The sequence below is a fragment of the Athene cunicularia genome (genome assembly GCF_003259725.1).
Source record: "Athene cunicularia isolate RWA chromosome 1 unlocalized genomic scaffold, athCun1 chr1_part2, whole genome shotgun sequence".
Lineage (NCBI taxonomy): Eukaryota > Metazoa > Chordata > Aves > Strigiformes > Strigidae > Athene > Athene cunicularia.
The window spans coordinates 66,619,108-66,646,851 of NW_020799092.1; the positions used below are offsets into that span (position 1 = coordinate 66,619,108).

Consider the following 27,744-nt stretch of genomic DNA (forward strand, 5'->3'; position numbering starts at 1 on the left):
GAAGTTAAAAAGAAAACAAAATAGACTCTTTGCAAATCTCAGTTAAGTGAGGCTATGGAAGACCTACAGATTCAGCACTTCACTTAGAGAAACTGAAGGTATCTGGCACAAACTATACACTGTCTGTGAGCATGTGTAAGATGGAGGGCGCTAAAAAGCTTTAACATAAATGGCTGGACATATGCATACGTATGTGAAAATGCAACAGCATGTATTTTAACACAGGGGAAGATACAGGTGCCTGGAATACATACATTATTTCCATGTGAAAACTGCTACTCTTGAGCCCTTGCAGGGAGTATCCTTACAATAATGCTCGAATTAAGCAGACCAACTGTTCCAAAATGCCACCAACACATCAGTATCAGGAGACAAGTGTGGATTTTTGTGCAAATGCATCAAGAATGCACCAAGAATGCTGAATTAGATGCTTAGGTACTGCTGTGTACCTAAGCACTAGGCTACTGCTGGGTGAAAAAGGAAACAGGAAAATCAGGCAACTAGACTTAGTTACCTATTGCCTGTATCACCTCAATTAGGGCTAATCACCTAAATTTGGAGTAATACTTCCTGGCTTTTGTGTGTGTGCCCTAGAACAGAGGGGGTAGGAGGGGGAGGAGAGGGAGGGAGGGAGAGAGAAGAAAGGTGGAACTTTAACACCCCATACCGTTTTACCATGGGAAAGAAACCAATTCCTTTTACAGGAATTCTGGAAGACAATTCCAAGTACACAATGTAATACAGTGCAGACACATGCCACAGATGTAGACAAGCCAGTATGTGTATGCAGCATAGTGTAGGTAGACTCCCTACCCCTGGTCCTAGGAGGATAACCATGTTATTTCAGTAACAGAACTGATCATTAGACTAAGATAATCTAGGCAGAATTTACTAGCTCAGATGCAGCATAACTCTAACTCACCTGTACTGCCTCTGGCTGGGGAGCACATTCACAGTATTTGAAGTCACAGTACTACGCACTGCTACCTACTGAAGATAAAACTGATCTAAGTTATGCATAAAAATAATGGGGACTCAAAACTGAAAGTGAAATTTCTTGGATCTATAAAAACTTAAACGGGAGTTTAATGCTGTAGAATGTAATATAGTTCCTGAGGAAGAGTCTGTAAATTGACATCTCGATGACAAAATACATTTTAAATCTTTTCCTCCTATTGTCTCTGCTTATTTAACACATTTTGAAATTTCATGATACAGTTCTCATTCCAAACTGAGATTCTTCTGGGATGTTAATCTAAAAATGAAGTTTTAATGCAGGAATCTTAATGCTTGGACTTTTTTGGCCAAGGGCCTTGATGAGAAAAGAGAAGAAGAGGGAATGTGAAGGTATTGTGCATTCACTACAGTACACGGTAAGGTCGTATCACAGTTAGCAGTCATCTAACAATATAAAACTCTATAAAATTAATTGAAAATTGCCTGTCAATCCCAGTAGCTGGCAGATGTATGAATCCTAAACTGGAAATGATGTGCAAATTTTTAAGCAAAGATGGTAACTGACCACATGAAAAAAACTATCAATAAATAAGCTAAATTCTCTGTCACTTGTAAACCCTGCATCAAAATTCTAATGATTCTAAAGTCTGCACTTAAGATCAAAGGCATGTGACTCTGAAGTAGAAATCACCAGATATACCTTGGAAAGGAGATCATATAACACATGTAACAGTTGGCAAAAGGAGAAATAAATTACAAATTGTTCATACACAAATGGGGGCAACCCAGTATGTGCTCCAAGCTATGTCACACCAACCCAGCTGCTTGAAGTGCTCTTCTTGCTCTGTCACAGTCCAGTGTGTATACACATGCACACATACCTACTTGTTTTTAAACCTTTTTATGAAGCAACATTTGTAGTTTCTCTGTTCTTTTTAAAAGGAGGAATGTCAAATAATCCCAGAGTTTGACGAGCACTGTGCAGATTTGACCAGTTTGCCACAAAAACATCGGAAGTGTTCTCATTTATTTCCTCAAAGTGCGTAAATACTCACAATACTTACCTCATAGACATTGAACTGAGATTGCCCTCTCGACAATTCTCTGTAACTTGTTGTGAATTCTCCGATGAAATCATGGCTGTATTAAAAAAAAAAAAAAAAAAAAAGGTTTTCAAATCAAATGCACAGCATTTAGTAATTTAAACATGTATTACACCTATTTATGAAAAAGAGCAGCACAGCCAATATAAACTGACACCCAAGAAAGGAGCAATGGCAAAGAAATAATTTGCTTTAAAATCTTCATTTCTCCTTCTGTTGTGTGTTCACTCCATTAGTAAAAAAATGTAGAGATGAAGAGCATTAGTTTAAATCTTTCTGATGGCTTCTGCTTAACTTAGCTGCACAAGAAGACTAGGTTGTAAATTAGTGATGTGACCCCAGTGTAAGCTTACAGAATCTGAAAAAACAGAGTGGACTATCAAAGACTATAACCATTTTCTCACTGGATAACCACTGGCACCACAGACTCTCTACTATGTGCAAGAATACGTTGGAGAAAGGGAGATATTAAGACTGTGAAAGGATTAGCTTAAACCAGAAAAGACCAGCCCTACCAATTTGTGCAATGTGACGTTGAATGGTACTTCTAAGGGGAAGATCCAAAGATTATTTCAGCTGCTATGTCTTCCCATCTGAGAGAAGAAAGCAATCCACTGAGGCTAGTCAGCTCACAGTATTAGGCATCACTGGCAAGCAGATCTTAACACTAAAGCAGTGATTATCAAGCTTCCCCTTTATAAATTCTATTCCTGCTCCAAGAATGCATTTGACAATCCTGTGCGGTCACCCACATTTTGAAAACTGTTAACTCTTAACCAGGGGATGGCATGCTGCCAAGGAGCCACTGTGAGCAGGGTGGCCAGAGGGAGTGTAGTGGATGAAGCACCGCTGAGAAAGGCGGCTGGGGTCAGGGAGCTGGGGCACAGAAATCACAGGGCTGCTAGAAGTAACTGAACTGCAGGTTCATATCTCAGACAGGTACCTGGAAAGGAAGCAACTGCAGGGGTGAGAGCCTAATAGCTGGCTACACAATTCCCAGCAGTCACAAGAACCGTTCTCATGCTCCGCTCTTCCCAGCTAAACTTTCCTCGCTGCTGCTCCAACTCCCATTTCCCCCTGCTCATTTCCCTCTGTTTTCACAGTTGTTCCCTAACAAGGTATTGTATCTTTTCTACACTCTAACTCCACATCTGGTGAGCTATGAAACTAACTTTTTTACCTTCCCTCCAACGGTAAACTAGGATAGAAAGTCAAGGTTTTCTAACTTTGTTACTTGTAAGATTTGTTCTTAAGAAATATAGCACACTTCTAATTAAGTTATAAATATTAAAAGAAAATTTCATTAAATCTGAATGTTGCAAGAAGAGAAAAAATGGAAACAATCCACAGCAACATTAAATTTCTTTCTTGATTTATTCATAATGAAATGAAAAAAAACAAACCCCAAATATAAATCTCACTTTCTGAAATGAGCATATATTTGCAAAATACATAAACCAAACAATTAAAAGGTCCAGTCATCATGCTAATGTGCATGAAGTAAGCAAAGCATCCTGTAAGAAAGCCTGAGAAATACTATACAGTGAAGGCTTAAACGCTCAGCTTCAGAAGGGACCACCTCTCATGAAAAACTCTCCTTCCAGTTTGGAGATCAGGAAGTTGCTTCTGAGAGAGACAGACTAAGACTTCTCTTAAAAAACATATTTTAGAGATATCAATTCCTCTGATTAAAAGGTCTCCAGATTGCAATAACTCTTTAACCACTGGAACAGAGGAAGCCACCCATACAGTCTATAGAACGGGAGTTCTTTATGGACTGTAGCACATAAGGTGTATTTAAACTTGGGTAACCATGGCACTGGAGAAAAACGTACCTTGGTTAAAGAGGAACCTTTCCCTTTCATAACAGTTCTTACCTTACATTTTTAAGTCAGCTTGTGTGTTTCAAAGGCGGATATTCAAACAATAGCTCAATGACTACCTACAAACATTCTGCAGCAAATAGAGGAAACGTAAGCAATTCCAGACAGGGCTGTCTCTGAGGGAAAAATATCCATACCACTTGAAAGTAATGGTTTCTTTAAATCTAAGAGACACTAGAAAGCCTACTTTCCTTGTGGCAATATACACAGACTGACAAGAACTGAGCTAGAAAGATGTAATTTCTCTGAGCAATCACATTAAAAATGTATGGGCATATATAACCAGTCTCAGAGTTCTCTGCACTTAAAAGATCATTAACCTGGATCTTAACGCTCAGGATTCAGATGGATGTTTGCCCCTCTAGTTGGCTCTGAAAGACAAGTGCCTGTCAGACAACATTTGCCTTTGCCTTAAGAAAAACAAGGCACTGATCTCTTCCAATATTCATGATCACACTTCACCAAATGGATCATTAGTCTCTAGATTGAGAATCCAAAGAAGTTATTCTCTTTGCCTTCCTAACACCAAATATTCCTAGACTTTTTTTCCATGAGTGGTATATCAGAACACTGAATCAGAGAGTCTTCACACATAAAATAATCACTTGAAGCCCATCTCACTAAATCTTCCACTTTTAGCACTATGCTTTGAAGTGCTGAAAATCACTTTCAGAATTGTATTAACTTTGATTTTTTTTTTAATGATCTAAAGGAAGAAAACAATGGAGGAAAGGAAAATCATGATCAGAAATATAGAGTAAGTGGAAAAATGGGCTTGTCCAAAGCAATAAAACCAACTTCTGTGACTTCTTATAGCATCAAGTATTTTAGGGCTTGTCACAGCTCTTCGAAGTAATAAAAGGTATCAAGTAGAATAAATCATTCACATTTTGAAAATTTTTGTCCAAAAATTGGTTTGAGACCAAAAAAAAATTTAATAATTAATAGTGTTAATGTTACAAAGGTCCTGTATTACTTTTAGTCAATAAATTTTAAGTGATATTTGAAAATAAATGAGAGTTAAGGATATACAATGACTCTTACCAATGTAATGCACAAACGTGACAGCAAGACGCTCTACCCAAAGCACCCTGGCACCTTTTTTTTCAAAGCATAGATAACTCAAAATGAGGAAAAAGGGGAAAAAAAAATCCCTGTAAGTCAAGACTCAAGAAGTCAGAGTCAAGTCAAGATTCAGAAATCAAGTATATGCACAGTCATGTTGCCTTACTGATTGCAGAATAACCTGCTATATTCAGTATAACTTCCTCTGCTATCTAGCAGGCTCTCTTATGATCTTTCAAAGGTTGTTCCTGCCCAGTCTGCACCTCTCTGGAGCAAACAGATTCAGCATAATGAGGTGATCAGCTAGTGTAACAATGCCTTAAAACAAAGATCCATCAAAAATGGAAATTAATATGAACAGCGTAACAGCACCATTGTACAAAAACCTGATAAGAGTAATTCTTGAATTGATTCACTTCAGATACATTTGGCAATGTCAAAGTTAAATTAGACACTTAGTTTCTTGCTACTATCACCAGTAAATCATAGGCACCACCAACTGGCATTTATTCCAGTTAGGATGGATTCAATCAGACTATTTCCCCCTGTAAGCTACTGAAGCAGCTGTGAAATGATTAGTTCAACCCAGTTGTCTGATTTTTACATTGTCTGAAGTGACATGAGATGAGTGCTTTCTCATCCTTCGGAGGAATTTAACATGTAAGATGTCAGTGTTCTGCCTGCTTCTAAATTCAAGAAAGGTAGAAAGCAAAAGGAAAGAAAAATACAATTAGAATAAAAAGGAATATATGTAAATAGTATCCTTCACTTTTTGTTTTTTAGATATTAATTTTGTAGGTATTCAGAGAGGGATGTGAGTAAAAGCTGATAATCTTTCAAACTGTTTGGGAGAGTACAGAGCCTCATGATTGCCTGAATTCCACAGTATGTTGAAGATTTCACTCAGAATTGTGGCTACACAATATTATTCATCAGATTTCTTCCTTTTCTTTTTAACCACATCTCAGTTACAGATTTTGGACAAAGTGGGACAGCACATGGGGGTTGATACCTTAATAAAATATAGTATTTATTTTTTATTAATTTGACAATATAATTTTTCATTGTTAGATTATTTTTAAAAATATTGTCGTTTATACACAAAAGTGTAAATATATCACATTTTTAAGGATCTGGCAAATCTAAGTGAGGAACAGAGGATGTTAACAGAAATTAATCATTACAGCAATGAAGTGAATTTTTTGCTACTATGGCTTTCCTAAATTAACTACTTGTATTTTTAATTGCCAGAATATGTTATTTTGTCTTGCCAGGGAATATATAATCAAGAAGGATGAATCTGCACTAGCAGGTATTTCTAGAAGGTAAACATGTGATAAGAATGCTTATAAATAAACAGGCTTCAGGGAACCAAAAAGAAAAATGTATAAACTGAGAAAGCTGAAACTGGTTTTGGACCTTGTCATCAAAGAAATGAATGGCAGCACAGGACATATTTGCCTATTATGATTACAAGATCTGTTGGGCCACAGAAGCACAATATCATTAGCTGTAATAATAGAAGCAAATTGCATTAGCAATATTAAAGACATTACTGTATAATAAATAATATACTCTCAAAAATCCAAATGCATGTGCATATCCATGTATTTAAAAATATAAATTAAGATTAATAGGAAATATTTGCGACAGATCAATTTAAAGATAAATAGAAATCAACATATTCTTGTACTACATACAAGATCTAGTACCAAAATATTAAGATAAAAGCTCAAATACTTTTAAAAGAACAAGAAGTATCAATCCAGTCTGATAAAAAATAATTTTATCTTGTTTGTCAAAATAAATTGAAAGGCTAATTTCTTCATAAAAAAAGGTACACTCAGTACAGACATCAAGCTTGAAAAATAACAGATTGCTCCTCTTGAATTCAGCCACAGAAATTCAACATATATTCCACCATCGTCTTGCTAGCAAGGGAGTTATTTAAAACCTGGGTCTTCCAACTCTACAGTTTTACAACGCTCTGATGAAGACAGGCATGGAAATGAACATTCAAACCCATCTGAAATTACGATAATTAATAGGTAGTTTCTACATTGCAATAGCTAGGCAACCATGAAGCAGCACTTGCAGGCTCATGCACTTTATTGTAGATGAAAAGCAACGGTTTATGAAGCAGCGTTTTAAGAAAAGTAGATTATAAAATGGGTTATGCAACTCTTCATACATGTACATTCACTAATAACAACACAAGATTCACAAAACTGATTTTACAGATCACAAAGCATTCTATCTTGTTTGTTTCATGTATAAATTATACACATATCATGTTTGAAATAGGCTAATACATCAGCATTTACCACAGTTGCAACCCAAACCAGAACTGCAGCACAGCAAAACTTTTTTTCCAGTACCTGTATCTCTAAATATTGATAAATACTATTCTCTAGTCCTGTTCTGGAGACTATATATATATTTTAAAACATATACAACTATGCATGGATACCCTAAAGTTTAACAACAGAATTAATGTCTTACCTTCCATCTCTATCCCAATCATACACTTCTACTTTAATTGTCCTAAAACCAAAACAAAACACAACCCTATTAAAATATATATTAAAGCGTACCAGGATTGCCTTTAACACTTGTATTTTAATAGTATACATGTGCATCAATTGTGCCAAATCCAGAGGGCAGAATTTTCCAGTCATTTCTCACAGGGCAGAAAATAGCAAGTCACTCGGGTTATCAAACACATCTTCATAAATTAATAGAAAAATACAGTAGAAGCTAAGAAAACAATTAAACACATTGGAAGTTTAACTAATATCTTTTTACTTGATGATGCTCTGAGTTTTATGTGGGTTTTTTATAAATTATTCTTTAAGCCTTACAGTATTATCAAAGTTTTTAAGAACATTAACAAACTAGAACTTACTGTGAAGGTTTTTTTGGTATGTGCTTTTTCTGGACTATCAGCAGATACTCATTTGAATTAATCTGACTGCTAACGAGTATTTCTTAATTTGAAACATATATCATTGTAGGCACGATTATGAAGTTCCATGGAGCCTTTATTCACAAGGCATTCACTGAGTACATTATGTTGAAAGCTTTCAGAGTAGAATCAACATGAGAAAACAGTAGTTACAAAATAATTTGAGACATGATATTATACTTTTTAATTCTCTTTTGGAATGCTGGATTTATTTCAAAATGCCTCTACCACGATATCTTTTTTAATTATTATGAAAACCTTTTTCTTTAACATGATAAATAGTGCAGCATCCAGAAACTAGCTAATGAGCACTGTTTTGCTTATGTATTATGCACAGGAACCTATATACAAATTAAAAATTCTATTTGATTAGAATGTACTTATCATGAAATTGCTGTATTTTTATCGCATCTAACTGAAAGAGTAAACAGCATGGCTGACAACTGTATCAAGTACTTCACAGGGAGAGTGTCAGCAACAGAAGAACCCTTTTTCCTTCAGTTTGAAGGAACATGACGTCAAGTACTGGAAGAGTATCATAGATCAAATAAAGAGCTAAGATCTTATAGAAAATACTAAAAGTGGCCCAAAAATTATAACCCTCTCCCCAGTTTCCCAGGATAAACCCCCCTACAAGTCAATTAGCTTTTGACTTTTCAATAAGCAGCTTATAAAGACAGAGCTTTAAGTTTATTACTGTGGAAGCATTTTGCTCAGCTTAGTGAATATAAGCGCTTCTTACTCTCCTGCTTCTTCAAACTGACTACTGAGATTCAGTCAGATGATTCAGGAGTTGGTTTGTATATCCCTTGACATTAGCTAGTAAATTAAAAGTTCAAGGAATATCTCCTCAGAAGACTAGGCTTTCACAGTAAGCGATTACAATAATTTTAGTGTACACATTTCACTGAATAATTAGCTGAATAATGTAATAGACTTATGACATGGCAAAATCATGTACTACAGTAACATAAAATATACATGAATGGATGATCACCATGTATATGGAAGCTGAAAATTAAAATTTAGATAGAAAAGTAACTACTTAAATTCCAATTTAACATTGATTCAAAGACACTCATGGTAAGAAAACTATTAATTTGAGCAAAGTCCTACTTAATTTCCTACATGCAGCAATGTTTCAACAAAGCATCTGGCTTCTACTGATGGAAACATTAGTACACAGTTAGAAGAATACAATGCTAAACCTCTTTTTATTTTAATCAATAACATAAAATACCTTATATAAGATAATAAGATATGATCATACCAATCTCAGCTTAATAAAAAAAAAGTTTAAGGGTTACAAGGCATTCAGACTAGATTTTTGACCTTTTGCCTTTGAAATACCCAAACAAGTTCATTTTGCATCTTGTGTTTTTCACGCAGTCTGTGTAAAGCTGAATTGAACCTTAGCACACCTAGCCATCTATCTACTACATTCAGCTTATATATTGTACATATTTTTATTCTAGACTTCATATATTTCCTTCATGATTTTAAACTAAATATTGCACGATACACTGGTAAAAGTATTATGACTAATTGATAAATCTAGACTTCCTCAGAGTCTTACCAAAATAATTCCAGCACTCCAGATTTCAGCTGGCAGAGCTTGATAAACTACCAGACATTTAACTGGGTACTTAATACTAACACCAATATCTAACTGCATTTCAAAAAAATGGTGACAACGGAACAAGAAGTCATCAGCAGTGAGTTAAACATTTTCCTTGTTGATATTGTTAGAAGTTAACATGTCCATTTTTTAAGGAGTCTAAAAATTAGTTCCTTAACTAATTTGCTTGCTATTATTGGTAAAATATTGGTTAAAACCATGGTACTGTTACCATGTTTTGCAAGGATGGATCCTTTTGCATGTGATCATTGAAAACTTCAAATCTGAAGATGATTACCTTTTGCATTTCTAATCTACTTAGCTATGTATTTTAAAAGCTTTTATTTATCAGCATCCTCTGACATTACAATGTCACCCAGTGAAGACAGATTATCATTGTTTTTCATTGAAATGTTATTAAAAAATACTTGTGCACACTAGTAACAGTGGCCATTCTTCCAACTACTCTTCCCTTTCTGTTTCTTAATCACACCATAATTATTTTTTTTTTTCCAGAAATCACCACTAACATTTCCTACAGATTAAGCACATTGGCTTTATCTTTCTAAACTCTATAATGTGATGAATGGTTTTGAACACAGGTTATCCTTTCAAAATGCTGATTAAATAAGCTAAATAATAAGAGGAACTGAACTGCATAGGACAACTTACATATACATGAATTAGGGGAAAAAAATCATATATGTTAAGAAAGTTTAACATATAGCTTACCGGTCATAGTCTCCATTACACAGTGCTCTGACAGAAATCTTGAATGCCTGCCACACTGGATTTAATGTATTTTTTACAACTTCTGTTTTGTGGCAGATTGTAAAACTGTAGTAAAAAAAAAAGATAAGTTTTTTATTTAGTTCATTTTTCTTTTGTGTCATCAAACATGGAATCAAAAGAGCTCTAGTCTGTATTCATTCATTCATTCAATGTCCATATAAAATTTAAGATAAGAAAAAAAGAAACACAAATCAAAAAGAAGGAAAGACCAAAGAGGACAGACCTGTTTGAGAGAGATTATGGAGTAGGGTGCTGAACAACTCTGAACCTAAAATGTTTTTAACCAAAACTTTGACAAGAATTACAACCATTCAGTGAGTTATTTCAGGCAAGAGCAGTCTCCATCCTATTTGCTTTAGCAGGACTTGTATAGCCAGGAATCAGTCACAGATCCAGAAAGAAAGTGGTCTGGTAAAGATCTGACTCTTGCTTAGTGATTAAGAAACTCAGCCAAGGAAGTCATGGCTTTCTGATTCTTGTTCCACATTTTATGTCTATGATTTTTTTAACGAGGGCTCTCTCAGGTGAAACATATAAGCCTTTGTGAGATCCCATGGTCACCTTCTCTCAGGTGAAATACAATGAATTGTTTTAATGCATTCTGCTTTCTCTAAATAATACAAAATTAAAATACTACTTCTGAATCCTCATCTTGGGGACTGAATTGTTCAAAAGAAAATAGGAGTCAAGGTCACTGCTGAAATCACTACTGAAATTCTACATACAGATGTAACTAAAGTTGTCCTTTGACAGAATATCTTCCTTACGTTCTAAATGCCTATGTTTTAATCCTAGCTATGATTCAGAAAGCATGCCTGAAGCTAAGAGACAGAAAAGGGAGCATCCTTCTGTCAGGGGTACAGAAGTAGTGCCCCAATCGCCTATGAGATTCAGGACACCATTAAAGAATCCGTGGCTCTACATTAATTTCTTGGAAGGAAGTGGAGAAGCATGGCACTCAAGGCCAAGAGAAATTACATGTAACAGCACTCCCAGTAATGCCCAGAGAAATTCCGCTAATGACCTTAATGTCACTGACAAAGGAGCTGTAAGTCCTCCAGGCTTGCAACTTAAGATATTCTACATTTATTCAGGAAACTGTTCCTATAATCTGCCTCAGAGAAAAGAAGGGAACAGACGCACATATACCCATAACATAGGTTTATGTTAACAACTATTCCTGTTAAGCTACTGAAACAAGTAATATTATACATGTCTAGCCTTTGGTTCGATATGATATTACATGAGAGGACTATCAGTTTCCAAGAAAACTCCCCCTGCCAGTAGACCCCCATGTAAGCAGCATGACCACCATATACTGGCACGTCAAGTCTTAGCAGCAGAACAGGAGAGCTTAATCTACTTTAACAAATTAAAGCATGAATGTAGCAAACAGCCACTTGTAAAAAAAATTTCTATTATTTAAGGTATTTTTGAATTGTGTTTCCTAGAACTCTGTCAAAAAGATAATGCACTATAAAATGTTTTTATCTAAAACAATTTCTAAGCATTAGCATATTCTGCAGCTACAATTTTCTTTGAGAATTCTATTTAAAGACATCCTATATCTTAGTAAAAGTAATGCTATTTAACTATTTTTATTACAATTAATTTTCACAGTGCTCCAGATTTATCACACATTTAACTCTTAAAACCCTGAGTTACAATATTTGATCTATTTGTTACAATAGTTTTACTGCTATACTGCATAACATAATTAAATCCAACAAACACTATAAAAGAAGCTGAGCTTAATCTGACAAATATAAAAACATAAAAATTATAATACTATCTGCAAATATGTAAGTTGCCTACTATTTAGCAGCAGAAATACTTAACAGGCATCTACCTGCCATCTTCATTGCTTCGATGAAATACAAGGAAAGGATCAGATTTCCCAAAGAAGTCCTTCTTGTCTAGCTTGTTAGCACAAAACTGCATCAAAACTGAATCCTGAAATGGGTAATACAGAAAAATTACATACAGCATGCAGTTTACTAAACTAAAATAAATTTTAAAAAAAATAATCACTGACTAATAACCATACATGTTGAAAACAAAATAAAGGAGAATATCTGTCTTCTAGATGCCTTCTACATATTTGTATTCCTGAAATGTCTCTATAGTGCAGTTTGAACTGCTGGAACTGAGAATTCCTTCATAGGGAGGTGCCGAGGAAGGGTAAATTTCTATATTAAATGCCTCAGGATTTTTCCTCTATTTTCTGACATCCAAACTAGCATTTTGAGGAAAGTAGATGCACAGGCAAGGAATGCATATTAGAATTAATTTAAAAAAACTCCTGTGAGAGGCGACTAAGCCTCATTCCTTCAGTGACTTAAACCTGCAGTTTTCTGGTCCCACTGTCTGGAAAGCAAATGGCTTAGCAGCTTGCTATTAAAGAGTCTAGAAGCTTCCAGAAAGTGAGCCTGGAAGATACCAAATACACCCATTTTGATGACAAATAATGAGAAAAGTTTCTTTACTGTGGTCAGGCAAACCGATAGTCACACATGATCACCTCTTTGGGTAGAGTCAAGAATTGAAGAAAGATTATAAATGCAAAGATAAACCTGCAGACTCACCAGCTAACTGGGGCAGAGCCTGACGGAAGACGGTGTTCCGTAAACAGGTCTAAGGTGTAACAGCAACAAGAGGAAGACTAGGGAAAATGTGGGTTCACCACTGAGTGGGGCAAGGGACCAAGTGACGAAGGACATGGAAAAGACTGTGTTTCTCATAACCTTCTATGCCTTGGTCTTTACTGGTAAGATTTGCCTTCAAGAACCTTGGGCACCTGAGACCCAGCCCTGAGAAAGTCTGGAACAAGGATGAATTGCCCTTGGTAGAAGAGAATCAGCTAAGGGAATATTTAAACAAACTAGACATACAGAAGTACATGGGACCTGGTAAGATGCATCTGTGAGCGCTGATGGAGCTGGCCAATGTTGCTGTGAGGACACTTTCAATTATCTTCGGGAAGTCATGATGTTCAGAGGAAGTTCCTGAGGACTGGGACAAAGCAAATGTCATTCCTATCTTTGAGAAAGGGCAAGGAAGTGGATCCAGGCCAGTCTTTCCTCAGTCCCTGAGAAGATGACAGAGCAAGTAATCCTGGAAAACATTTCCAAACATGTGAAAGACAAAAAGGTGGCTGAGTGTCATCAGTGTGGATTTACAAAGGGGAAATTCATGCCTGAACAACCTGAAGCCTTTCCTCATGAAATGAGTAGCTCAGTAGATGAGGGGAGACTAGTGGATGTTGTGTATTCTTGACTCTAGCATGGCCTTAAACACTGTCTCCCAGAAAATTCTTGTTCACAAACTGGTGAAATATGGACTAGATAACTGGACAGTAAGGTAGACTGAAAACTGGCTGAACTGCTGGCTTCAATGGGTCATGATCAGCAGCACTAAGTCCAGTTGGAGACTAGTGGTGTACCCCAGGTGTCAAAAATGGGGCAAATAATATCAAACATCTTCATTAATGACTTGGATGATGTGACTGATTAAACCCTCAGCAAGTTTACAAATGATACAAAACCAGTAGTTGTAGAAAGACATGGCCATTCCAGCAAAAGGGTCACTAAAATGATTTAGAGATTGGGCCATCTCTCATATGAGAGGCTGAGAGCGCTGGAATTATTTAGCCCGGAGAAGAGAAGGCTCAGGGGGATCTTATCAATTTGTATATATATCTGATAGGAGGGAGTAAACATACTCTGCTTAGTGGTATCCAGTGGAAGAATAAGTGGTAACAGGTACAAATTGAAATACAGGAAATTCCATTTAAATACAAGGAAAAAAAACTTTTTAATGTGAGTGTGGTGAAGCACTGAGAGACTGTGGAGTCTGCTTGGACATACTCAAAATCTGACTGCACAGAGCTCCAAGTAACCTGCTCTAAGAGCAGAAAATTGGACTACATGATCTCCCAAGGTCTCTTCCAACCTCAGCAATTCAGTGATTCTAAAAATCTTTGCCATACTGAATACGAGCTATAAAAGTTTGGCCAAAAATCTCAGAAGATAAGAATTAATCCAAATAATGAATAAACTTAGGTAGGAAAACATCACAAAGAATGTAGCAGCTGGTGAGACAGTGCAAGAGACTGTGAGAGAGTGTACCCATTAAGGAGCATAACAGAGAATCCAAAAGAGAGAGCAAGAGAGCAAGACTGAATCCCAAATTCTTTGCAAGCTCCCCTCAGTGATTTTGAACTAGTCCTCACATATGCAAAATTGTGGTGAATCTGGAAGAATATGAAGGCCTTTAAAGGCACCTAGTATTTGTCTTCACCAGAAGGGAAAGAAGAAAAAAAAATCCTGTTCTGATTACTGATTTAATGACATATTTGTGACTTTTAAGTAGTTCGTTACAACTGGGATATAAATACTGGTCTTGAAGGCTAAACCCAGAATATCAGGAAAAAATCACCTTTCGTCTCTTTAAAGGTTACCAGTAAATGTTTGGGGTGATGACAAACATCTCTTAAGAGCTGTAGGTGCTTAACTTCGTAAGAAATTAGAAGTACAATTGCTGCAGGAAAACAATTAAATGATGCACCCATTTTGTCATCTGATAAAAGTGTGAACATTTTGATCATGTACTACATACAAATTTTGAGCCAATGTAAAACAGGGAAAAGACAGGCATTTTCCATGACCATATTTAATTCATTCATACTAGTAACAGGGGAATTTCCTACTGCTAAATGGCAGTTAAATGAGACTGAGCTGGTGCACCCTATTAATATAACTGTGTGGGACCAGCAGGTTGCCTGGAAAAGGTAAATAAGATTTGAGTCCATGTTCTATTCAAACATACCACTATACTACTTCTGCAGAAAAATAATACAAACTTGACTAATCTGGAAGTAAGGCACAAAATTAAGGATTTGTTTTTACTTCAAGTATCTAATAAAAATAAGAAAATAAAGCCTAAGCAGATAAACTTTTGTTGGATATGTAAAAAGAGAAACATGACTATTATATAAATAGAAAAAAAATTAACCACTCATGACGCAATATGAAAGTTAGAAGTTATACAAAAGGCCCCCTCAACACTATCCAATTAAAAAAACTAAGCCCCAGAAACAAATCTCTTCAAGCCTCAAGGATTTTTGTAGCTTTATGTATCTAATCTTTTACTCTCCATATCCCCTGTACATTCTCATCAAATGTCTGATACTATTCCTTTCTTCATTTAAGATTTGCTATCTTGTCATTACAAACTCTTAAAAGATACACCCTACAGCGCCATTCAATATATACCATGCTATGAGAAGTTGCCTCCCTACTCAGATTCCAAACAGTATTTATCACCCCATATGTACAATTCTTCCTTATTCTTCCTTCTAGTCTCTGTTTCCCTACAATTTACGGAATGCTGCTTGCTCATTCAATGCTGGGAAGCAACTTGAGGTGGCCTGGCTCGCGGGTGCTTTCTGACCAGTAAGCCTCCTCCTCTGTCCAGTCTCCTTTTCCATGAACCCTAGGAGAGTGAGGAATAGTGACACTACTCCTGGTTATGACCACACCACGTCTCTTCCCTTAACCAGCCAAATTACCCACTTTCCCTCCCTCCAATATTTTTCTGTTTTATGTTAAATAAGTAGACATCTACTATTAATAGGACACAGAAGTCTTTACCTTCTTTAAAGAAAACTGTTTAAACTCGTATTTTATGGCTATTCTTTGAAATACCTTACTAGTTTTTTTTCCAGTAAACATTTATTTCACGTTTTTTTTAAATAATATGACTCACTATTAGCATAAAACCTTTTAACTATAAGGTCAAATATCCAAAATTTTACTTCAATATACACATAATGTCAATATTCCATAATGGAAATAGAATTCCATGATTGAAACAAATGGATCTTTGTGAAAAAATGGATAGTAAAGGATTAAAATGGGATTAATTACTCGGGGAACTAGATTTATAACTCATCTAAGAATCAAAAACTTTATGCTTTTTATTGTTTTCTACTTCTTTCTGCTTCTTCTACCTAAAACTAAGAGTAACTGATAGGAAAAAGTATCCAAACTTCTTACATATATCACAAAATGTAAATTTATACCTTATACTTTGACAATCTGGTACAGTGTAAATCACAAAATCATTTTATTTTTCAAAAGCAATGAACACACACTTACTCGGCAACAGCCTAGTTCTTCTGCTGTTACTATGACTGTCCCACATTTTTTCCCAGGAATTCCTCTGCAAGAAAATACAACTACATCACTTCAGTTTCTTAATATTTATGAAAGTTACAACTGACACAGATAAGCACAAGGTAAGCTTTCAAGCCACAAAACTGATGGCATGCTACACAGTTTCCCTTTTTTGTCACTTATCCTGTATAAAAAATTTGTTTTACGCTAAGTGAATTGGTAAATGAGTTGCATATTTATTCTACCTAGGAAGAAAGAAATCAGCTTGAAATTTTAGAGGAAATAGCATAAAAAGTTAAAATGGGATGAAATAACAATACTGGAATTCTATTTCCTGCTCCCCCACTGACGTTTTGTTTAGAGATGGCTCTATAGCTTACTGATATGTGAAAAGCAACCTTTTGCAAATTTTCCTTAAACAAAATACCTAAAATATATTTAAAACTATACACCAGCTTTAGTTTACATTTATTCTGAAATGTCTATGAAGGCATGTAATAACTCATCATCATATCAGATACCGTAGTTGCAAAATCAATCATAATTCACACAGACAGCAATTAAAAACATGTTGCTGCAACTCCAGAAAGCACAAACCAGATCCTAAGAGTAAAGAACACAGGAATAGAAAAGCCACATGTAATCTGATAGTATTCAGTGCCAGCAGCCTTTTGGGGCATGGGGCATGGGGGAGGGGACAGGGGTAAATACTAATATAGAGATGCAACTTTTTGCATGATGCTATACTATAAATGAGAAGTTCTGCAACATCCTAATGTCTATTATCACACAGCTTGGCAATTTTTTTCAAAACTAATGCTGTTGCTCATACTCGTTTCATTTCTAGTTCTTGATTTCTTTACATCTTTCTTGAAAATAATTATTTGAATGAAAATTCTTTCCAAAAAGACATGAAGGTAAAGTTATATTTTAAAATTGCTTGTATTTTTAGGTTTTTCTAAGAGAACTAGAGGGCACTTCTGTTCTTCTGTTATGACAAAACTTTATGTAAACTTAATGTAAACATTTACATCTTTCTTATTTTGCTTATTAGTTCTACTTAATTCTTCTGAAAATTTTTACAATGTTCTATAATTTTAAATAAGTTTAGCAAGATTATGATTAATAAAGAACTGGTGGGAAAACAGTTCTTAGAGCAGATAAAGTTTTGAAATTATGAATACAGGAGCAAATACTGATGCAAATTTCTACAAGCTCATTGAAACTGTTGTTTAGAAGTTGATGTTTAGGTCTGTAAGGAATACATCAGGAACTGGTGCTCCTATACCACTGCAGTCATTTGCCAGTAATCACATGACTGCTCTCCTGGACCTCGTCAGTGCTACATTCTAAGTCTGAATTTCACAAGAAAAATAGTAGATAGAGAATCTGTTCAGGTTTTTATTGTGAAATTTTAAATGACCATTTAAATACATACAAAAGTTATGGCATTCCTCCATTTAATGTGAGATGATTTATAAAGTACAATACTTCAAGATCAAACTGGAGAATTTTCTTCAAATAACAGAAAAAAATAATATGGTCATTTCAAATGCTACACAGTATGAGTCACAGTTCCTTCAAATTATATGGCTTCAAATCTGTCACCCTTCAACAGCTCAAGACCAAAAATTACCCATTTTAGCTTCTGTAGCAAGGGGATCTTAAAATTGAAATCTGATTTTCAAAAGATTAAAAAGCTGCATCTTTTCTTTTGAACAGTACTTCTCGAAGCTTCAAAATCTTCAGAAATTTGGTAGTAATTGCAGTAGTATAAATTACTTAGTTATCAGGGTGATATTAACCTTACATGGTAAAATGTTTCAAGTAACAAATGACCATGATACCGGCTTTGACAGGGAAGAAAGAAATAGAAGTCTTACAAGTGTAACTAAAAAAACCAGAAGTTCCCAGAACCAAAATTCTGTTGGTTATGCCAACTGAAACAGAAAGCACTGGTATCAGAATTACCATTGCTTGAACCAAAATTCTTACTACTGAAGTATTTGCGTTCACTTAACTGTGCCATTAGGAACATATGAGAGACACAGTCTGGGCAGTGACACTACTTTAAAGAAAAAGCATCAAACATTTCCTTTGGTATGAAAGTCAAATAGATTTATCCCATTTTCAAAAGATTATTGTGTCCAATGCTAGATTGTGAAAAATACAACTCTGATCACCTCCTGAGGAGCTGGAGGCCTGAAGTAAACTGTTGATAAGCAAGCCCCATTTCTGACAAACTGGTCACCAAACAGTTGCCATTTGACAGAGAACCTTGTGCCACCTTGCCTGCAGTTATAATACATGGCAGCCAATGTCTGCCTGTCTCAAACTGAGATTTACACATGAAAACATTTATGCAAAGACATGCTTCCTTTCATCTTATGAACATGAAGGTCAAGGAATGCCCAGCCTCAAGAGATACACGTGTCTGGAATTATCACTCTGAAGGATGGGGGATATGGAGAGGCAATTCCCTGAAGATATTTGGGTGGGTATGCCAGTAAAATAAGTCATTCTTATTTACTGAGTAGATGTAAAAAGTACACACAGTATAGTCATATCTGAAAGCATTTGGGGTAAGGTTTGGCTTGACATGTCACCAAGGTTCTCAAGGACATGTGCTTTAAAAAAGAATAATATTAGCATGACGGCTAGCAAAGAGGTGAAATGCTTAATCAAAACTAGCACAGAATTTCTCAACAGAACAAAAAGTTCTCATTATTCAGGAACTCAAAACTCTACCAAATGATCTCTAGAGTTTGTGATGCTATTAAGTACAAAATTTGTATGCTTGTCTTGAGACTACAAGCAGGAAAAAAGCACTCAACCATTTCCAGACACTAAAGAGCTTGTTCTTTTACAAATTCCCTTACAAACAATTAATTAAGAAAAAAATCCTAAATGTAAAGTCAGCACCCTGAGAAAAACTTCAGTAGTCACAGATCAGCCAAATGGAAATACCTTTAACTAGCAATAAAGCCTTGTGAGAAAATAACAAAACAATTTCAAGCTGGTTTTGTCACTGTATAAAAATACATTACTTGGAGATTCAGCATGACAGACCAGTCCTTCCAATTGCCAGGGACATACAGACTAATATTACCTTGAAGACAAGCATGTAAGAGTTTCGTCTGTTTAAATCCACAACGCAGTGCCACTGTCCATTGTCTTTAGCTTTAAGGAATAGCTGCTATTGAGCTGCCCTGGAATTGGTTCTGTGGCACAGACAGAATTTATGTTCAGGCAACCAATTTCTCAGCATTAATTTTCATTGGGAAGGGTTACAGATCAGTATTTGTGGGGTAATAATGAGGCAATCTGTGTTGCATAACCACTGTCAAGTGCAACACTCAGTGCTAGTTATCTGACAGATATAGAAAATGTGCCAGTCTAAGTGTGAACAGGGTACAAACTAAATAAAGGAAGGTAAAATGTGAGGAAGACATTTCAGTGGGTCCTACTATTTTGAGAGCCCAGAACCTGTAGGTGTTATACAGTGATCGCCTCTTTTGGGACAGTATTTGAGGGAACAAATAATTTGACTGTTACAGAAACTGAACAGAAAACCATTATTAAATGAAAGGTCCTCAGCAATACCTGCATATCTGTAGACAAGATATAGTCTTGAGGAGTAATTATTGTCTCCTTAGAACAAATGATTCCATGATTGAGACACCACACCTGCAACACCTAGAGATGTATGAAAGGACATTCTGAAGACCACCTGGGCTTTAACAAGGACTGAAAAGTGGACCTTTCCAGAGTTGGTGGAGAAATATGACAATTTGTCTGGAAATTCAAACCTGAGAGGTTAAACAGAACCTCCAATTTTGCAAGCTGAAACTGCAATGAGGCTGAGGATGAAACATCTTTCAGATCATTCAAAAATTTACAGTCTTTTCCCTGAGTAATTTACTTGCCCTCTGGCAGTCACAACCACAGATAAGAGGATAGGACAAATACATAGGAAGTCCCAATTGCAGGGTTCGGATGTTTTTCTATCAATTATGCTCACAGCAAGATGACAGGAGAAAGAACTGCCCAAAACAGGCCAGCTGGCTCCAGTACAGCCTCATTAGCAGGCAATGGCACTCAGATGTGAGTAACTGGCATAGAATGCTCATTAAGCTTTGCAATATCTGTGCCTCCTCATTAAAGGGAATCCCTACAGGAATGCACTTAGTAGATCTTGAAAGAAGCCTTGCTCAGAGTTATAAATGTGGCTAGCACCTTCTCTCTAGGAAGACAGAACATGCAAATATCTAACTCTGAATAATGTCTGGGAAGGTGATACTCTCTTGAGAGAAAAATAAAGCTGTGTCATTTCTGGAAGTAGATAAATCTGCACCTCATCCTTTCATGCTAATACAACTGGGGCAGGCAAGGCCAGTCTGAGTAAATCTTACACATGGAGTTTGTCTTGAGAAGGCGTTTAATTAATCTAGTAACCCAAAAGGTAGAGAGACAATACTGTTAAAATGTCAGATTCATATGCTTTGAATGACTACATTTATTTTCCAAGATAAACTATGAAGAGCAAATGTTCACCTCTGTAGCCAGCCAGTCAGTAAAATAAAGTGCAATACTATAGTATGTTCTTGAACAAAAATGCTCATAGTCATACAGATAACAGGCTAGTGTACTACTTTACTGGGAGCAAGAGTCCTCTGTGACAGACTGTGTCAAATTCAAAGCCCTTCATATTGTCAGAAACAGAGCACAAGGTTCAGGAGACATCCTCATACCTGCAAGACCAAATACTATCAGGTTCATGCCTCAGAGGCATAATCTGCTGATGCTTGTAAGGCCCATGAAACTGCAAGTCATGTTCTGTCATGTATGCAAAGAAGAAAAATGCAAAGACGAAAAATATCTTCTCTTTTACACTCACCATGAAGGTTAGTAGCAAGGTATGTTTCAGCCTGCCTGACAGATCACTGCAGCGGTGACCCTCTGGGCTTGAGATGAAGGACAAGAGTATCCTTTCATGGTAGACTTTCTACAGGAACTTTCCCTGGTGATATACAATTAGACTTAGAGTTGGCCAGCTCATGGCAGCCATAGAGATCTAAATCTCAGGAGGCTTTTAAAAGTCCAAAGTAGATAGATCTGAAATTTAAGCTTCAAGTCTTTCTAATTTTAATTTTGAAAGAATGGCAGAGCTTACTCGAATGCCAATCAGAGAATGGAATTCAAGCTTCTCAAGTTGTTGCTTAAGTATAAAAAGTGCTACTTCTGTAGGGACTAAACGAGCACTGGACATTCTCTTCTTTATATATATGTTGGCAGAGAACAGAAAAGGCAAAATAGTAATGAATTTCAGAAATACTGTGAAGAGAAAAAGCTCTCTGATCTCAAGTGACAGATCATAAAGAATATTCAAGTTGACTTGACTTTGTGAAGAGAATGGTAAATTCAAAGCAGTAAATACCCTTAGGAATGGAAGACATGCATTATTGTCAGTTGAATTATTATTATTTGAATATTAAGACATTAAACACATGTAACTAAGCAAACAATCCTGAAGTGCAATGCAATAGCTTAATAAATAAAATAAGACAACAAATGTCTCCTCAACATCAAGGTATCTAGACTTCAGAGAGTCCAGAGTGAACAGTTGCCTAGGCACAGCACTGTCAAAAGCACCAATGGCAAAAATAAAACCTGAATACTGGGAAGAGCTGATAAAAAATAATGAACACTTTCTCATTAACAAATATCTACCCACACCACATACACAAAAAGAAAGGTGTATTTCAAAATCTTTTGGGGGGACAACTGAAATTTTTCAGGGTTCCATTCAGTAACTGCCATATAACAGAACAGCAGAAGCCAGACGAACAATGCTTGTTTACCCAAGAGAAAATGTATGACACAGGCCCACACTACTGTGAAATAATAAGACCTTTTTTCCCCCCATAGAAACTTCATTGATTTTTCTCATAGCTAATCCCAAACATTAAACTTCAGCTGTTACTTACTTCAGACCTCACTTAACCTGTACCAAGTGATAATAAACTGCTTAATGGATGATTTTTAATCTAAATGTTTAAAATAAATTTCAGGAATTTTCTCAGAAAAAAAAAAAGTGTGGCATGATGAATAATTTATCACTTTAAAACCAGAAAGAACTATAGAGGCCTTCAAGAAGTCAGCAAGATTTGTCTTACTAAATATGGGTGTATTCAAAGTCAGCACCCTTCTCTGACCATGTCACAAAAGGCTTCCATTAGAGTCAACTAACAACTAGTCAAAAAAGTCAGTGGAGTTGCAATTCACTGTGGCAGTTAGCATAAGTTAGAACTAGACAGTGAAAAGTTAGTGAACTTTTGTTTTAGTGGAAATAAACAAAATGGGGGCAATCTCTTGTCCCAATTGACAGGATAGTGTTGGTGTGCTCAAGCAGACAGTCACATGCTGCAAACAGCCTGCGCACCATCTAGAACTGAAACCATGTCCAGAACAAGCAGAGAGTGTGTGGTGCTGAGGCTCTTCTGGGACAGCCCTGGTGGGCTGGGTCTGTTTCTCTAATTTCGTTATTGGAGTTCCCTCACCTGCCTGTAACTCTGTGCTCCTTTGTGGGTCTGGAGTTGGGACTTCAGTGGGCTGATGGGTCTGCAAGCAGCCAGGGCAAGGTATTATTTGGGCTCCCCCACCTGCCATTGTGCCTCTCATTCTTCATTTGCAGACAAGTGTTTTTAATACCAGAACCTAGTACACCTATTATATTACTTACTATATTTGTCCTCAAGACTATTTCCTGGACAAGGTTTTAAAAGTTTAATACCCAGGATGGGATTAAGCAGAGAATCACAAAACACTGGTGTCTGATAATGGCAATATTTGCTGAAGTTAATGATTTCGTATGACTCTATTAGAAATGTGATACTCTGATCAGCTGATTCTTCACTGTTTATGCAGGGGTTTTATGAAGGAGCTAGACTACATTTAGCAGTTTTCTAGTGTTCCACAGTAGTGATAATCTATTAAACAGTAATTTAACACTCATAATACTGATGCAGTCAATTTTAGGGTTTTGGGGGGCTGTTTTTTGGTGTGTTTTTTTTGGTTGGAGTTTTTTTTCCTTTTGATTTTAGTGTTAAGTTTTAGACAACATCTCTCATTGCAGACAACTTGTGATGAACTACTGAAATTGAAAGACATCTTACGGTTCATCTGAAAACTTTGATGACAACAGAACGTCACACAGTTTTACAGTACCTCTTCCTGGGTAGCTTTTCAAGTTATTTAAGGAAGTGATACAGTGAAGCAGTGTTACTTCTAGCATACTATGTTACTGTTAGCATAGTTTAAGTTTTAAGTTTAAGTAGCCTGTTCATAAGAGTCTTCCTGAATTATGCTGCAGATACTGAAACCTTCCTAACCTGCAGAGTTGAAGAATTTATTTACCCTTAAAATGAAGTAGTTCTCAGTGTGCATAGTCCCACCAATACAGAGAAGGAAAATAATATGGAACATGTAGTGATATTAATAGAACTGTTTATGTATAGGAAAATTAAGCCCTTGATTCAAAAATAAAGAATATAAAAAGTACTGGTATGGTCCTTGGGGGGGGAAGGGTGAGGAGGGCAGGAGAGGCTGCAGAGGGGCAGGAACGATTACTGTAAATACAGTAATCAGATGACTGAACTGTATTTCTAACCCCTCAAAATTCAGCAAAATGCATTTATTACTGACCTCAGTTCTGAATATTAAGGAGAGTATGAACCATATTGTTAAAGGATGTTGCAGCAGTAATGATCACAGCACTGTATTGGGTTTGTATGATAGGGTTTTGGTGGTGGTGGGGCTACAGGAGTTGCTTCTGTGAGAAGCTGCTAGAAGCTTCCCCCATGTCCAATAGAGCCAATGCCAGCCAGCTGCAAGGTGGACCCGCTGCTGGCCAAGGCTGAGCCCATCAGCGATGGTGTTAGTGCCTCTGGGATAACATATGTAAGAAGGGGAGAAAAAAAAAATGAAGAGAAAACTGTAACCAGAGAGAGGAGTGAGAATATGTGAGAGAAACAACCCTGCAGCCCCCGGGTGAGTGAAGCAGGAGGGCAGGAGGTGCTCCAGGCCCGGAGCAGAGGTTCCCCCCAGCCCGTGGGCAGCCCATGGGGAGGCAGCTGTGCCCTGCGCCCAGGGAGGGGAACGGAGGAGCAGATCTCCACCTGCAGCCCGGGGAGGGCCCCACACTGGAGCAGGGGGTGCCCCAAGGAGGCTGTGGCTGTGGGAAGCCCACGCTGGAGCAGGCTCCTGGCAGCACCTGTGGCCCCGTGGGGAGAGGAGCCCACGCTGGAGCAGGTTTCTGGCAGGACTTGTGGCCCCGCGGGGGACCCACGCTGGAGCAGCCTGTGCCTGAAGGGCTGCACCTTGTGGAAGGGAGCCATACTGGGGCAGTTCTTGAAAAACTGCAGCCCAGGGGATGGGCCCACGTTGGAGAAGCTCATGGTGGACTGCCTCCCATGGAGCGACCCCACACTGAAGCAGGGGGCAAGAGTGAAGAGTCGTCCCCTTGAGGAGTTAGGAGCGGCAGAAATGTGTGATGAACTGACTGCAATCACCATTCCCCATCCCCTGTGCCACTGGGGGAGGGGAGGTAAAGAAAATAGGGAGTAAATTTAAGCCCAGGAAGAAGGGAGGGCTGGGGGGGTGGAGTTTTTATGATTTGCTTTTACTTCTATTATCCCACTCTGATTTGATTGGTAATAAATTAATTTTTCCCCAAGAGGAGTCTGGTTTGCCCATGACAGTTTTGGTGAATGATCTCCCCCTGTCCTTATCTCAACCCACAAGATTTTTGTTACGTATTTTCTCTCCCCTATCCAGCCGAGGGAGGAAGTGATAGAACAGTTTTGGTGGGACCCTGGCATCCAGTCAGGGTCAAGCCACCATAAGCACTCATGGAACTCAGCAAGAGAACGAACCGCTTACATTTGTTACAGATCAATTTGAATCATCTGCAGTTGTCTGTAAATTAGGGAAACTAAGTCAAAGGCTTATTTTGGTAAAACACTGTGAAATTGTTTTGCAAAGACTAAGTTTTTTGATGTTACTTGATTTTTCAGCATGAATGGTATGATGAGTACTACTGAAGAGCTGAAATTTGCCTTTGTACAAAACCCAAATGATTGGAAGACGTTTACAGACAGAATCTAGTCAAGGCCATAATTACAGGAATGCCTCCCCACAAAGAAGTACTAGCCAAACCCTGACATTTAGGATTCAATAGGATTTGTTTCAGGTATGCATAAATCTCAGAAATTCAAGTAGATTAAATCCCATTAAAATATTTTCTAAACTTAAAATGTAATTAAAGGAACTTTACGATAGATTTTGTAATTGAAATATTTTACTTTATTTTAAAGTTTTTATGATTTCATAAGGACCCTTAGATTAAATTAAAGGAAAACTAAGTAAATTCTCTTTTGGTTTATCAATTTAAATGATCTGTTCTGAACTGTTATTTCACCCAGGAAGAGTTCTAGAGACAATATGAAATTATTTTGGGCATGGAAATATGAAATTTCAGATGCTTTTCCAAGTTTATGCTTATATTGGAATTGTAAAAATTTAATAATTTAATTGGACTCAAGTATTGACAAGAGTTTTCGAGTTTAAAAACTCATGACAGCTCAACACTTCAAAGTTCTTAAAAGAGAAAATGATAGCTATCATATGTGAGTCCCCTTGAAGCTGGCCGCTGTTTTCACCACAATGAAAAGTTTAGGGCCACCTCCACAGAACATCACCATGTTGTTTGATATAAACTAGAGAAATAGTTTTTAAAAATTATTTTATCAATGACATTAAGTTCTTTACAGAAACAAGAAAAAAGTCTCTAATAAAATCTAGGGAAAAGGGCTACTACTGGTCCATTTTGGACACTGATAACAAAATACTGACCCCTGAGACTTTTTCCAGGACTTCAAAGCTATTACTTAAACTTAAAAGGGTCACCTGAGTAACAGAAATGGTTAACTACATCAAATATATACATAGAAAAAAATGTACAGCTAGGAACATATTTCTTAAGAATTTTACATTAGATTAGTTTTGCATCATTAATATAAGTGGATTTGAGAGCCTTTTTTCATTTGCAATTATACTTAAATAGTATCTAATTACATTCTAAATTCTGACAATTTTAGTTCATCCAGATCCTGGTTCTTGTTATATGAATACAAAGTCAGAATATGTGCCCTGTGTGGTATTTTCCCCAAAGTCTGGCCTAGAATAATATAAGTCTTGCTAAACCTGAAAAATTCATCTGCCCTTACAAGGAAATCAGCAATGAAAAGTAAATGAAGTAACCCTGGTATATTACTCATAATGAACCCAGTAAAATGGGAGGAGAAGAATGCTCCAGACAGAGTAACCAAATTCATGATCATTCACTGCAGTGCAATTACTATTAAAAGAAAAAAAAAAAACAAACCACAAAAGATCCCAATCAAAAGACCAAAATCAAAAATATCCAGCTATACCTTTAAATGTTTGCTTTTAATGTCATATGTGAATTTATAGCATGGGTTTAGATAGAAATTGTAAAATATTTTCAATTACTTAAACACTATTTAGGAATAGAAAACAAATATTTAAGAATAGAAAGAAAAACTTTTAAAATGTTAGTATACTCAAAACTATTTCTAGTTCAAGATGTAATGAAAGAGACAAAAACTTTCGATGAGTCAATTTCTTCGCTAATTGTCCAAATAGAAACCTACATTATCATCGTCTATAAAGACTTTATTGTACCTAACAATTTATTCTCTTAGAAGCCATGACTGTCAATTCTGCATATCAAGATATCTCACAGCAAAAAAACCCCACAGCTCTCACCTCATGAGGCAGTATGTATTCATCCAACATTCAAGAATTACATACTTACACAATTGATTTTTCCAGTCTGCTCCCCTGTGATCCAACTATTTCTCCCAGTGTACAAAACATCTGTCCCAAAAAATCCTGAAAAGCAGTAACATCAAGACTCAGAATTCATATTTCACATTGAAAAAAAAAAAAATTGGTTTCCAATTTATCAGGGCTGTTCACTATTGTAGAACACCTTCTGTAGAACACCTTCTGCTGAACACTGCATTTTAATAGTAACTATTCAATAATTAATCACAAACCAGACTCACCTATTTTACATAACACTGGGTTACATTTACAGAAG

At 36.6% G+C, this 27,744-nt stretch overlaps 1 protein-coding gene across 1 annotated transcript in view; it reads right to left on the bottom strand.

The window, feature by feature from the left end:
* The window catches only part of CPNE8 (copine 8), an 89,816-nt gene that overhangs the window by 35,765 nt on the left and 26,307 nt on the right, over nt 1-27,744 (bottom strand). Inside the window, exons 5-10 of the mRNA XM_026868559.1 lie at nt 27,457-27,533; nt 16,542-16,605; nt 12,233-12,336; nt 10,324-10,428; nt 7,511-7,552; nt 2,022-2,097 (exon numbers count right to left, since the gene is read on the bottom strand). Coding sequence (XP_026724360.1) covers nt 2,022-2,097; nt 7,511-7,552; nt 10,324-10,428; nt 12,233-12,336; nt 16,542-16,605; nt 27,457-27,533 — 468 coding nt within the window. The remainder of the gene's footprint in view (nt 1-2,021; nt 2,098-7,510; nt 7,553-10,323; nt 10,429-12,232; nt 12,337-16,541; nt 16,606-27,456; nt 27,534-27,744) is intronic.